The sequence below is a fragment of the Protopterus annectens genome, chromosome 12.part0 (genome assembly GCF_019279795.1).
Source record: "Protopterus annectens isolate FY-2018-M chromosome 12.part0, PAN1.0, whole genome shotgun sequence".
In the NCBI taxonomy this organism is placed as follows: Eukaryota; Metazoa; Chordata; order Ceratodontiformes; family Protopteridae; genus Protopterus; species Protopterus annectens.
Genome location: NC_056746.1, coordinates 1,315,696,058 through 1,315,711,741, shown reverse-complemented (window position 1 = coordinate 1,315,711,741; position 15,684 = coordinate 1,315,696,058). Strand labels below are relative to the sequence as shown.

Genomic DNA, 15,684 nt, shown 5'->3' with positions numbered 1-15,684 from the left:
TTGTTGAATTTAATTGATAGAAATGAAATCAAGAAAACGTTTATTTAGGAACCTCAGAAGAGTAGTTAAACCATATTATTTTGAGTATTCTGTGCTTGTGAAGATGAAAAGCTGCTTGGTAAATAAAGCTATATTCCATTTATATTGGCTGCATGGTGGATTTATGCATCAACGTTTATTCATTTTTCCTTTCTGGAGCTGGTTTGCCGCATAATAGGTGGTCATTTTTTGGTGTTTTTCTTTGTGGTTACTCTTTGGTCCACCTATTCCCTGCCTGGTTATTTGTTCCTTGTACATAGTCTGCACTAATTCTACTAATGTTTCTGGGACTTCGAACCACCACAGTACTGCCCATATCAGCTTTCTTGGGACCTTGTCCTATGCTTTCTCCAAGTCTAGGAATGCCCCGTTGGACTCTTTCCTCATCTTTAGCTTCATCTCAACTATCTGTCTCACTGCAAACATTGGGTCAGTTGTATTGCATCCTGATCTGAATCTAAACTACTCACCTCCCTCTGACTTTCTACTACTCTGCATATCCATTTATCAGTCACCCTCTGCAGTAGTTTCATGTAATTTGACAGGAGTTTGGTACCTCTGTACTGCCCATAGTTGTGTATGTCCCTTTTGTTCTTGTACACTGGTATGAGTATGCTTATTCTCCAGTAATCTGGGATACACCTTTCTCGCCATACTGCTATCAGTACCCTCAAGAGCCATGTCTCTTGCCTCACCCCGCATCTTTATCATATCTGCTGTGACCTCATCTGACCCTGCTGCCTTCCCTGACTTCATTTTCCTTAGTGCTGTTCTTACTTCGTCTAAGGTGGGCTCCTCTTCTTCTCTCATTATAGGCTGTTTCTGGGGCAGTACAACTTCTGTCAGGCTTTCTTCATTTAGAAGCTGCTGGAAGTATTCCTTCCATCTGCCTTAATGTCCAGTGGAATGGTGAGCAGGTTTTTGCTGGTATCCCTTATGAAGGGTGTCCAAGTATCATATTTATCTTTCTGTCTTTGCCTTGCAATGTCATATAGTTTCTTTGTGCCAACTACTCAGTCTAGAAGCTGGTAGAGTTTCTCCAATGCCCTGTTCCTTGCTATTGCAACTCCTTTATTAGCTTCTTTGATAGTCAGCCAGTATTCCTTCCTTGCCTGGTCCATCTTTTCTATCTCCCACTTTTTCCTGCACTCCATTTATTTTTTTGATGGCTTCCGGGACTCCTACATTCCATCACCAGCTTTCTTTATGTAACTTATTGCCATGCCTTGTTCAGCCACATATCTGTTGTGTAGTCCTCACACATGCTGTTTTTAGGCTCTGCCATTCTTCTTCAACTCCACCTATTTCCTTCTCTTCTTGGGGTCCTAGAGCCCTGAGTAATTCCTTGAACTGTTATACTTTCTCTTCAGTCAAGTTCCAGGCCTTCAACCTACTGTTAACATGCAAAGTTTGTCTGACAGGGTTAGGTGCCCATGCCCACAAAGGGAGAGATGGGTCCTGTTTTGGAAAGGTGGCCTAAGACAGTGCTGGAGTCTTTCTTTTGCCACAGTTCCAAGCATACAGCTTTGACATGTGATGCCATACCTTTGGTAAGAATGGCACAGTTGCATCATCTTGCCCTAAGTTATAACAGATATTACCCAATATTTGGCACAGCTTCTTCCCAGCAGATACGTAGGACTGGCAGAAATGAAGTCACAAGTAATCTTTAAATATGTTTTTGTGTGTGCGTGTGTGTGTGTCTGTGTATATCTATATATCTATATATATATATATATATATATATATATATATATATATATATATGGGTACGTATCACTTCACCTAAAACTCATTTCACTGACAAGTAGTATAATAAGACAAATCAAAGGTATATGTCCTTTTCCCCACTGTAGTGTGATCCTGGTGTTAGTATATATAGTTAGGGGGGTGTAGCCACCCACTTATTTTGGTTTTATGTTGTTTGGTTTTGTTTTACATTATTTAGTAAAAGCCGACTAGGTGGGGGGCTACGCTGCCCACACCCCCCAATGTGGGAGGCTGTGCCCCCCACACCTCCTCTTACTATATATACTAACACCAGGATTGCACTACAGTGGGGATAAGGACATATACCTTTGATTTGCCTTATTGTACTACTTGTCAGTGAAATGAGTTTTAGGTGAAATGAACTTTAGGTGACATGGTCTTGGTGAAATGAGTTTTAGGTGAAGTGATGTGTACCCATATATATATATATATATATATATATATATATATATATATATATATATACATATACATATACATATATATATATATCTACAGGGTGACAATCAGAAGGTCGAAGTGGGTTCGGTCGAACCCACTTCAGTCGAAGTCTGGAGGCCGAACGGCAACAACACTGTCGAAATACGAATCTCACCCCCATCTTGACCCATGTTAAAGCCTGTTCCGACGTTTACGGCGAGTTGTATTTCAACAATGTTGGAATTCGACATTGTTGGTTTCGTGGAAAGGGGTCAATGATCCCATCATTCGATGGGGTCAGGTTTGACCTTCTGATGGTACACCTATATATATATATATATATATATATATATATATAGATATATATATATATATATATATATATATATATAATTTTAAAAAATCTCATTTGCTGGTAAATATTGTTACTGCTTAAATCTTGTCACTGGTGAATCAAGGCTATGTTAATGTGAGCCCCCTATGTAATCCACGAATGTGTTAATAGAATTTGAGGAGTCTGAACTAATGAACTTGGATTTGTTCACAACTCCAGAATCCAGGGTTCATTCTCGAGTTCCAATCAGTGTCTGTGTGGAGCTGGAGTGATCATTATTTATGTATCTCAGCAATGCCGCAAATATCTATCTTGAATCTGGATATGTTGCTGTCTATAGCTGCTGTGGACACTTCTTCAGAGCTTTCAGAATTAAATTTCCCAAAATCAAAAGCAAGAACAACAGTGCACTCTATCCTAATCACATTAAATATTCTGTTTAATGTTTCTTCATGTGTACACATCGGTATGGGTTGGGATTAGTCCTTTAAGAAATACATGTAATGAATGCCTATGTAAAAATGTATGACAAGATAAATTTTTAAGGAAGTTAAATCTATTTTCCTACCTACTGGATTACCTGATTATCCTAAAATGCCAACTACTTTTCTCTACAACTTATAACTAACTCACGCCTATCCAGTGCATTACTGAATTCTGTCTTTGTTCATAATAGTAGTACTTCAAGCAGGCTGTCCAAGTTTTCTACCATCCTGTCTGTGAAATAAGTCGCTATAGTTTGTGTATTTCATTGCATATTCCTACAAGCTGTTTACTTATATCTTCATATTGCATTCTTAAATTTGTTTACTTCTTCCTGAATATTTCTTACTTCCATTCTATGGTTGGACAGGATAGCTGTCATTAACACATGTTTCATCAGTGGGACATTTCAGCAAATTTTGCTAAACAAAAAAAATATAATATTACTGACCCTGATGAAACAGAGAGCATGTTCCATACATCAGGTTTTGCTTACTGCACCCTCTTACTAAATGTTATCACCTCTGATGTGGCATCCATGGAGAAAAGTGTCAACATCAAGCAGATTTACCATTGATGAAGCTAGGCTCTACATACAGAGTTATCAATACGGACTTCCTTAAAGTCCTTAAAATGTTCATTTCCCATCCCATCCTTTTCTTTTTTCTTCAGTGCTATACATGCTAGCTCATTCTTTCTTGTATGGTTTCTGTTACAGGCCATTTGCCGTTTGTGTTGTCCTTGTCTGAATTGCTTCTGCCTATACAACAAGGAGAGCCCTAGCCATGTGACCAAATCATCACATGGAAGTTCTACCACAACATTATTATGCAGAAAGAAGAAGGTCTGAAAGTAATAACAAGACTTCTTAGCGGGTAGTGATATCTCATTGTGTGCGTTCTTCTGATTTGTCAGGCTTTCTTGCTGCTTTCTCATATTATTATCTTGTGATCATATGATATGGCCACCTTCACCCCCTTCCTTCCTTGTTGCTGCTTTCACTTCATCCATCCTTTTATAGGTTTGTGTTTCCGGCTGCATTAGATTCGTTATACATTCAAGCTGAAAAATTTCAGATAGTTCCTCCTTTGCTGCCAAGTTTTGTTTCATCATTTCAGCATCATTCTCATTACCAAATGAATTACATATCATTGTGTCATTGTTTCATCATTTCAGCATCATTCTCATTACCAAATAAATTACATGTCATTGTGTCATTGTTTCATCATTTCAGCATCATTCTCATTACCAAAATAAATTACATATCATTGTGTCATTGTTTCATCATTTCAGCATCATTCTCATTACCAAATGAATTACATGTCATTGTGTCATTGTTTCATCATTTCAGCATCATTCTCATTACCAAAATGAATTACATGTCATTGTGTCATTGTTTCATCATTTCAGCATCATTCTCATTACCAAATAAATTACATGTCATTGTGTCATTGTTTCATCATTTCAGCATCATTCTCATTACCAAATAAATGACATGTCATTGTGTCATTGTTTCATCATTTCAGCATCATTCTCATTACCAAATGAATTACATGTCATTGTGTCATTGTTTCATCATTTCAGCATCATTCTCATTACCAAAATGAATTACATGTCATTGTTTCATCATTTCAGCATCATTCTCATTACCAAAATGAATTACATGTCATTGTGTCATTGTCTCATCATTTCAGCATCATTCTCATTACCAAAATGAATTACATGTCATTGTGTCATCAGAAAAAGTCTTGTTATTACTTTCAGACCTTCTTCAGAGTCACTTACAAAAACAGTGAGAAGGATCGTTCCAAGAGTGAATATTAAAGTGCCGAAACTCTGTAGTAAGTTATTCAGCTGCATTGTAAGACCCTGCGTTATTTTGCACACAAATATTCTTTGTGGCATCATGGCAGATACTTTATTAGATTCTGTCTAGGCTATGTCTAGCCCTTTTTCTGATTCTTTAGCCTGTTTCCTTTATTAAATAATTATATCAAATTTCTCACCACAGTCTTTTGACCAATATCTACTTGCATCACCTCACAGCTGGCAGTTAAAGTCTCCTATGTTAATATAACTTTTAATTATCACAGCTGTACAGACCTCCAAGAAGTAATAACTAACAGACATTTTAAGGATTTTAAATACTATGACCCAGTATAGTAAATGACATTTGTTAATTAGATAACATATACATTTATTTATTTATTTATCTACATTTGTTGACCGGAAGTGTCCGACTGGACGTAGGTCCATTTTCAGCAGAGGCCCAGGGAGAAAAGCTCCACAGTTAAAATATACAGGCAGCAGTTACATTGGATTTACATAGCAATTAACAATTTGATCAACATAGCAATTAACAATTACAAACATAGTTATAGATGAAGAACATAGTACATCAGTAGACAACTAGAATCTTTATCATCTGCGAAGTACATAACAGACATTAACAACTGTTACAATGAGAATTTCCTGCTGTATAATAAGTAGTTAGGCTTATGAGCATCCAAGCTTGCTATAATCAAGGTAGTTAGTGGGGTGGAAAGAAAGGTAGTGGGTGGATGGGGTGGGTGGTATTAGAGGGGGAGTTGCAAGGGCATAGCCAGCATGTTTTTAGGTGCGCTTTTAGTAAAGTTTTGAAGTGGGTGCATGATGGTACAGAGGTAATTGTGGGTGGGAGTGAGTTCCATAATTTGGCTATGGCACAAGAGAATAGTGCTTCTCCGGCAGAATTATTGGCTTTAGTGACCTGTAAGTGATTTTTGTTGCTGGATCTTAGTGGTCTGGTGGTGCGATAGGGTTGGAGTAGATTCTGGAGGGATGATTTACTAGTTTGTGGGCGAGTGTGAGTTGATACCATTGAAGGAGGTGAGGGAGTTCAAGCCAGCCCAGTTCAGCAAGTGAGAGACAGTGGTGACTACGGTAGGATGCCCCTGTGGTGAATTTGGTGATTTTGTTGTAGAAGGTCTCTAGCTTGTTTAGATCGCATTGCCTTAGGTTGGTATATATTGGAGAGGCATAAAGTAGGGTGGAGATAAGGTGGGAATTTGCTACTGAAATCTTTGCTGCTTTGGTGAGAAGTTGCTTATTTCTGTATAACGCTCCTAGTTTTTTGTGGACTTTTTTTATGGTCATGGATATGCGAATGTCAAATTTTAGTTTATTGTCTATTTCCACTCCTAGCAATTTGGTGTGTTTTGTTGGGTGTATAGTGGTGTTGTGTTTTGCTGTGATGTTAAAGTGAGAATTGTTTTGAGAATGTGTGGTGGGTTGGAAGATGAGTAGTTTAGTTTTGTTTGGGCTGAGTATTAATTGGGCATCGGATAACCAAGTTTCAACAGAGGAAAAGGCTTCCTGTGTGACTTTTTGCAGTTTGGGTAGAAACTGGGCTGAGCAGATGATGGTTGAGTCATCTGCGTATTGTATGAGTGTGCCATGTGTGACGGCAAAGGCTAGATTATTGGTGAAAATAGAGGAGAGTAGGGGTCCAAGGATGGATCTTTGGGGAACCCCTATAAAACAGGTAGTTGGGGAGATATGTCATTCTGCCATACAACAGATTGTTTGCAGTCAGACAGATAACTCTGAAACCAGTTGGTGACTGATTGAGAGAAGGATAGGTTATTGTGGACAGAGATGAGTTGTTTGTGTGGGACCATGTCAAATGCTTTAGATAGGCCTAGGAAAGTAGCAGAGTAGAGATAGCCATTGTTTTTATGCTGAAGGATAGTGTTAGTAAAGGAAAGTAAGGCAGTGGTGGTGTTATGGTTTGGTCGGAAACCATGCTGAGTATTGGAAAGGAGGTTGTTAGTAAGGAGGCAGTATGAGTCCTGAGAGTGAATGCATCTCACTAGTATTTTGGAGAGTGGAGAGAGAATAGCTATGGGGTGGTAATTGGTTAGTTCTGTGGAGGGGAATTATATGTGATACTTTCCATAGTGTGGGAACGTAAATTTCTGACAGAGATCAGTTAATCAAGATGGATACTGGGTAGGCTAGAGCATCAGCTGCAATCTGTAGGTATTCACTTGGGATGTTGTCTGCTGCTAATTTGGTGGGCTTAAGTTTAGTTAAGATTTTTTTTTATGTTGGAGGTAGGAACAGGCGAAAAAGAGAAGACGGTGGGGAGATTACTAGTCGAAGGTGTGGGTTGGAGGAGAGGGGGTTGTGTTGTCTAGCTAGTGATAGTATGGTTTGTGTGAAGTGTGTGTTGAATGAGGTAGCAATATTTTCGGAGGAGTGAGGGGTGTTAGGATGAAATGCTTCTTGGTGCATGGAGGATGAAAACAGTTGCAAATACCCTTATCAAATCCGGTGCAATACTTTAATTACTCCAAAATTTGGAGTAATATAATGTAAGATTTTTGGGAATCCTACTGCATGACTACAAAATGTACCAAATTCAGCCTCTGTATTTTTACATTTCTCTTGTTGGAAAATCTATGATGAGTTATGGTGTTTAAATACCTTTAAAGTTTGTGTTAGTAATTGCTTTTTGAAGGACTATATAGCTGTGGTACCAAAGAACTTTAGCAATAAAGTTTACAACTACAGACTGCAAAATCAGAGTTCTGCATGTTTGTTTCCTGGTGATGGAAACATTATTAGATGTGACTAATAGAATTTTTCTACTGTGATTCTCTGCTGCCATGGGCCCTGTCCCCATATGGTTTCCACATACTCCAAACTATTCAGCAGTAATTCTATGACTGCTCATCCACCTGGCAAAGCAGGAGTTTTCAGCCCCTTCTTAATCTCACTCTGATTAAGGGGAATCGGATATATGGCTCAAAAGTGAGTCAGCACTCATTGAAATTGGGATGTGGCAGCAAATCGGCAAGTAGCAGCATGCCACAGAAGGATGAACCCCCAACTGTGACCCATGATAGAAGCTGATAGTACCAGCTCGGCTATCCAGAGGTTAGGATTTTGGGGTTTCTGTTCACAACCATGAACATCCTGGTTAGGGGCTGCTAGGTGTATCCTGGTCATAAAGCAAGCTACCATCTGTTTGGTAAAGGGGAGCTAGGAGTTAGGTGTGGACTCCACATGCAGTGACATGCGTGATATCATATGCATGTTCCACTTAATTTCCTCACCTCCATTGACCTAAAATCCCCCCCCCCCCAGCTGTATAAATGATGACTGCCTCTTGTGCCTAAGCCATGAATGGAGATTGTGATTTCACAAGGAAGATGCCTCAAGGCACTCTTTCTTTAATGATGTGGCCTCTCTGTTATAAGGAATACTACATGATTTGGCTAGTCCACAGGGGGGGGGGGATCAAGTAAGGTTCATCCTACCCCCTCACATCTTTAAATATGCTAACTCTGAGATCACACAACTCTGGAGGGTAAGGAAATGTTCTTGCTGTTTATATTCATTATCTCAATGTCTTAAATATTTCTCTCCCAATGGAATGCAGGAAATGTGCTAGCCAGAGGACTAAGACTATGCATTCATAGTGAGCTATATTCTGTGGTACAGGGTTTGATTCCATCTTCCTTCATGTGCCTACTGTGTGCCCTTGAGCAAGTCTCTTAAGCAGACAGTGCTTTGGGACAATTGGTAATTTGGGTTAAGACTCCTTAATGGTCTCCTGGACTGCATACCTGGTAGCTATTTGTGAACCTAAGATTTTCACTTCCAGAGAATAAACCTTGACAATCATCAAGTACATGGAGAAACATGAGAAGGTTAACTTCCTTTCATGACTTATTAAACATGATAATTAGTTGCACTACCAGATGTACTTTAGGTTCTCTGAAGATCTTTAGGGTATATCTCATTAGGCTGTATTGACTTGTGCAGCTGTAACCCTTTAAGCTTTGTTCTGTGAAAAACATAAAACTACAACCTTTTTCCTGGGGATGTATAATGGCTAGTGTTGATGATTCTGCATATCTCCTTCCATGAATTACAACCAGACACATTAATTTACAAGTCCTGGTTTTCGTTTGCCTCCTTAGCCCACCCATCCTTTATAATCAACCATTCCTTAAACCTTGTTTGCTAACATGAGCACCTGAACTGTTTTGAACTGCTTTATCTCTTTTCTTCATTGAATTTGTTATCATTTCCCAGTTTCAGCTTTTGATTTTTACTGCTAGCCCTGCCCTATGCTTTAATTGATGTTATTCTGTTTTTTTCCTTTTATCTCTTAAATTCCATGTTTTGTATAATATTTAATGGCACCATGTTTGAGAACTATAGTGGCTGTCCTTTTTGATTTTTGCATTTTGCTAAGACGCTTCTGCTTCCGTAAGGGCACTTTTGATATGTCCCAAGTGTTCCTTCTCATCCCCCTTCATACCTGCTAACTGGTTCTTTTCTGAGTGAATCACAGTGTATGCGTGCTGATTCGTCAGTCCCAAACAGCTGATCATATCCAAATCTGACAGCCTGTCTCCTGCATCATTTTAAGAATGCCAAGTAAAACTCTACTTTTCCGTGAGCAGGTTCTAGTTCTAATATGTACCAACCTGCCCAAATTGCTTTTACCACCATCCTAATGAAATTATCCATATAATTCTTGCCTTTATCATTCCCACAAGGAGGACTGCTCTATATAATGACTGTTGTGACCTACCCTGTTTTATTTTCCCATCATTACTTTGTTTGTGTTGGTTCTGAAGGCTGCTACCTCACAAAAAGGGCCGCAACTTCTAATTAGTCCTTCCTGCCCTACCAGTTCTGTACCCCAGTACATCAATATAGCATTTAAACTCTCCACACACTATGTTACTGGCATGCTTGCTTAGATAACATGTAATTACCTTACCTCACTGAGTACAATAAACTTCATGTCCACCTGAAAGTAAAGAAATTAATATAACTCTGTCATAACCAGTACTTTTAGATGTCCTTTTGCAAGCAGTGCTGAAAGAATATTCATAACTTTCTGTTTTTCTTTACATTTTCCCAAAATTTCTATCAAGCATGTCCATTTTTATTTATTATTTTTTCTTTTATTTTTTTCTACATTTAATTTAGTTGCGTATTTGTTTACCAGTTGACATCATTGGATATAAGTGCCTCTTTTCAAGGTTGAGCTAAGAGAGCTGAGTAAGTGATTTGCTCACAGTTACATAGTAAACAAGTGAAGACAGCTGAGTAAGTCATTTGCTCACAATTACATAGTAAACAAATGAAGACTGGTGGAATCGAACTTACGACTACTTTATGTAACTTCTAAGTGGCTCATAGCCTTAATCCTCTGATCCAAATTGCAATATATTAACCCTTGACCTTCTCCTAATCTTGTTCGCATTAATATACCTTGTCATTAATTATTCTGCTGTTCTAATAAGAAATCAGGGTTATACCTGAGGCTTTCATGTGCCTGCATCATAGCTAGTTTAACTATTTGCTAATGAAATACTTAATTTTATCATTTAGGATCCTGCTTCCCCCAGAGGGAGACAGATCATCATGCCAGTAGTTGTCTGCAATCATACATATGGCATTCCAGTTACCAGTGCAGTACACTGAATTCCATGTTGTAAAGCACAATATTTTCAGCCATTTGGGAATAAACACCTACTGTAAGTGTGCCGACCTTTGCACAAAACTTGCTACAGTCATTAAACAGCACCAGCACATGTGATGCACTTAATGGCCTAGGATGAATGTTCTTTACACAAACAATAAACTAATTGCACCTTATATTTAACCTAAAAATTAAATGAAAGGTCTCAACGCTGAGAGACTCTTATGATCATCCAGTGGAAACGTACCAGTGGTAAAGCATCTTCAAATTTCGTTGACCAAGCATCTAGCTATGTTTCAGCTGATCCTTGGAACTTATTTCCTGAAGAACAATGTGTCACTGATACATTCTCAGCCTTCAAAAATGTATGAAATTCCCACTACATAACAAAGTAATCAAAGTGTGGTGTCACCTAAACGACAAAAACAATCAATATCTTTCTTTCCCCTCTCAGTATAAACTATACTGCCATGGCTCTGTTTATACACTCTTCCTGTTATCCCTCACTGCTCACTCAGTCTTCATACTGTCAGCTTACCTAATTCAGTCATTTTATTTGTCTCACTTCCCATCCGTCATACCTTTGTTTTCCCAGATAGTATTTCCCAGCTAAATCGACTTCACCAACACTCTGATTCTCATTGCCTTCTCGTGTACTATTAGCAATATGCAAAACTAGGTCGTTGCAACACTTCGTATTATATTGACTTCACTGATTTACTTGCTATTTCTATTGATTTTCATATCTTTATTTTATTTTTACAGTTGTTACAGTATGTCTTTTTTCTGTGTATTATATTGATATATTGCACTCATTTTTGTTTTGTTCCTTGTCTCTCTCTTTTATCCCTGGTCCCATCTAAAAATTGACCCTGTACTGTAGGTTTAACTTAGTCAACAAAATGCAATTAAATCAATTAAATAAATGTTTGGTGCTCATGTGCTGTTCCTTGGCAGTTTATCAGACTGATCCTACACTGCTCTGGTTGCTTAGTACCGTTTGTCTCTAAACAAACAATGACTTTATGCTCTTGACAGCATTTAGCTATTCCTGCAGATGAAAGGATTCACTCCCTGCTCCAGCCAGCAATAGCATGAGAAATATTTCACATCTCTGTCCATTTCCACCTCAAGTTTTAACCTCCTAATAACAGAATCAGTTACAGGTGCAATATGAATGCTATATACCAAAACATTGTTCATATCTTAAGCATCTGTACAGTACTTAAGTTAAAGTACTTTATTTACTGATTGACTAAATCCTCCCAGAGAAGCTGCTAAGTTTCTCCACTGACTTTCTGCTTAGTTTCCACTGGTGATGTGTACTTTACAAAGGTGCCTTCTACTGCAATTTATGTATCTTGCACCCCTACAGTCTTTCATTGAAGAACTGTTCCTTTGTTTTCCTCTAAACTAGTGCAATGTTCTCCATCTACAGATCTCTTAAAATGTAGATACCACTAATGTTTTAAAGCTGTGACACAAATAGTGTGCACTTAACATGGCCCTGAAATCATTTATAAGTGCCTATACTTTAACCCCCATTAGCAGTTCTGCTAACGTGGAGTCTATAAGATGTTTTCAAGGGCAAAACATGCTGTCCTGAAGTGTTGACGCCACACGGCTCCTGGTCTGTGTTAGCAGAAAGACCCAAAATGCATCAGCTGGATGAAAAATAAGTAGGTGTACGTGCCTTGTTGTGCCCTGTAGCTTTTAACAACAAAAAAGCAATACATAATGCTGAAAGCACTTCATGAAGCATTACTGCCAGTGGGAACAGAGGCGAGCTAGTCTTTTAAATGCTTTTAAACTCTTAATGTAAAAAGTTGTTTCATACTGGGAAGTGTGTTTAAATGAAGACAGGACACCTGCACCACTTTGTACACATTGTTTCACTGCAGAGCAAAAGAATTTGGGCTGGATCTTTGAAAAGTATCTCAAGCAGAACTACTCCTGCTAATTTATAAGGTGTTTTATCAAAAGATTATTTATTTATTTGTTTTTATTTTGCTTTTAGCAAAATTTAACTATTGTGAAAACTCTGCCTCACATAACTTGAATTATAACTGTGGTCACAGTAGACCAAAAAGTGTGCATGTATACATATTTTCCCACAGTGCTTTGCAAACGTATTATCTTACTACTGCTCTTGCTATGGTTGCTGTTATATTATATCTAGTAATGAAAGGGATTATTTAGAGGAACAAAGCTTGTTTTCAATGAGATTCTATGAATTAGATGAAGTAAAAAGGATAAAGTAAAATTGGCATAAATAAATTAAATATATACCTGCAGATTTGGTACAATCATAATCATACAAAATTGTCTCCAGCTGGTTCTGTGGCTGAAATGGAAAAAGCCCTGACTGTGACAATGAAGACCCAGGTTCAAATAGAGTCCCAGCCAGTGGAGGAGAAAGACAGGAAGGGTTAAGGTGTGTGGCTAATGCTGGTTTGCCCATCCTATGAGGATAGATGGCAGCCTGGCCTGTCACATGACAGGCACCTAGCAGAAGCAGAAACCGATGCCCCAGTAGGCAGTACAAAGAGCTAAGATATCCACACCTAGTAATCTGTGGGTATATGCAGCAGCCATGTTGGTCATGCATGGCAGTATGTATGAGTTATCTGGCCAGTACTATGTGCATCACAGACTTCAGATACCATGGGTTGGGCTTAGGATATCAAAAATTCCTGTAGGGCAGCATGGGATTGATGCTTCCTTTTGTTTAGGGTGAAGGCAGTGTAATTCTTCCACTTTGGGACAATCAGATCCAACAACAGATATTTTGAGCCGCAGTCAGTGGATATGAAGCCAGGCTCTCAAGGCTGTAGGGATGAAGGGGTCATCCCTGATCCTCAAGAAAAGATGAGCCCATAGCACTGAACTGTGTTGGTAACAGGTTTCAAGTAGCCTTAGCTAGTTGTGTTGCCGGTAATTACTGTGTGACTAACGGAAATATTCCTTTACCTCCCTTTAGATCTCTTCCATGCCACCCAGTTCCCTAATTGCTGCATGTCAGTTAAACTTTTTTTCATCCCAGAGCCCCAGTGTGCTCATTTCTCCTTTCTACGCAGCCCATTAGCACTGGGCTTATTGACTCAGTGTAGTAGCTGCTTCCTGTTTACTGAAAACCCTTTACAGCTACACTCTCTGACTCCACCTCTGAAAGATGAAGCCCACACTTAGGTTGGAGGCTCATTTCTTCACTCTGCCCATCTTCAGTAAATATCAACATACCACCAAACCAGCATACAACGAGGTGGTTAAAAAACCCTGCCTAAACCTTCTAGGCAATCGCCAAGCAAACCTAACAGCATAGTAATATCCCTGTGTCTTTAACCACACACCTGCACATTTAAAAAAGTACACTGGTTCTTTTTCAACAATGCCTTTACACAATAACAATATAGCATGGCAGACTTAGGGATAATTTATATTTTTATGTACAGTGGGGAAGAGGAAGGTCTGTTTTGTTTTCTTAAACTATGACCACATTACTAAATACCACCACCCACTGTAAGTAAAGTATGACTTACCCTCTCCCTTCTATGATGTACTCATAAATTATATTACAATATTGATTGCTCAATTAGTATTTAACAAGATCCATTTTCCACTACATTGCAGATTTTTTTGTTATTCTTAGTAATATCGTAAGTCCATATACAAACTTATTTTTGTAGTCTCGAGAGCGTGAGAGTCACCAAAACAACATCAGTTCTTTTATATGAATTATATTCTGAGTTGTCTCACCAAGGGTTTTGTGCAACATTACAGATGCTTTACTATTACCAGACAAGTCAAACTCACTGCAGCCACAGTTAGATATTTTTTTTATCTATCCCAGAGCAGTAGTGTAGTCATTTTTACCTGCTACTTATCTAATAAACAGCAAGTCTTCCTGATAAAGTGAATGTGTTTGTTTTTCTCTATAGGTGATCATGTCCAGCTCAGCTTAAAAGTTGCATATCTGGAGCCTGGTGTGTATGACGTCCCAGTAACTGTTATAGACTCAGGGAACCCTCCCTTGTCTAACACATCGGTTATTAAAGTGAAGGTGTGTCCATGTGATGAGAACGGCGACTGTACCACTATCGGCGCCGTGGCAGCGGCTGGGCTTGGAACAGGGGCGATTATAGCTATTCTCATTTGCATTATTATATTACTGAGTGAGTATTAACATCCATGTTGTTTGTAATAATTATTGCCTTTAAGGTTTTCTCATCTGATTTGTCAAGCTTGTCCTTTTTTTCATCCTTAGTTTCAACTATCTTAGGAGTTTGCAACCCCTTCCACACTGCACATAAACCCTAGTCTAATATGTGTTGTGCTATCAATGTTCTTATATTTGCTGAGTTCAACCATACCTCTCAACTGTCCATATTTTCACAGAATGTCCACATTTTTGCTTCATATTTTTGGCCTGTTTCTCATAAAATTGTGGTTTTTCTGACAAATCACTGGCAAATCATTGAGGACTGAAGTCAGAAAACAATGGCAGACATTTCAGTTTCAGATTCCATATCCTTCAGAAAATTCACGCTAATGCAAAACCTGATATCCTGTCAACTTTCGAAATTTGTAAGAGCAATATTTAAACAGTGTCCCTATATTTTTTAAAAGAAGGCCATTGTATAATCTGCGGTTCATTTCTTGCACTGGCTCAGTGCACTGATACACATCAGTTGGGATTCATTTGTGATGTATTGCAAATGCATGAACCTGCATATTTACATGCCTCTGCTGTGATTTACTGTGATTGTAGCTATGCATGAATGACCACTCCAATTCAGTTGTTAAATGGGTAACTATTTGAAATGTTGTGACCCACTAGATCAAGTCCAGAAATTCGGAAACTGAATTGCCAAAGAAAGGACTAACACATACTAAGTTTGCGATGGCCATTTCTCACAATATTCCATTTTCTCAGTTATGGCAATTTCACAATTAGTGTCTATAATTTTGAAGAGTTGGTCAGCTAAACCCCCCCCCCCCCCCCATATCAGAAGGGTTGCAGGGAGCTTTCTCTCCTGCAAAAATAAGTTTAAGGAAAAGAGTGATGTTTGAGTTTCACTTTCCTGCTGCATTTTTTATCTTTTTTCCCCCACTGTATTAGCACTCAGCATTTCACGTGCCAACAATTCAA

The 15,684-nt window shown here is 38.5% G+C and overlaps 1 protein-coding gene across 1 annotated transcript in view; it reads left to right on the top strand.

Moving 5' to 3' along the window:
- CDH4 (cadherin 4) overlaps positions 1–15,684 on the top strand; it is a 2,239,932-nt gene that overhangs the window by 2,088,947 nt on the left and 135,301 nt on the right. The window contains exon 11 of the mRNA XM_044090376.1: positions 14,474–14,707. Within this exon, the coding sequence (XP_043946311.1) occupies positions 14,474–14,707 (234 nt within the window). The remainder of the gene's footprint in view (positions 1–14,473; positions 14,708–15,684) is intronic.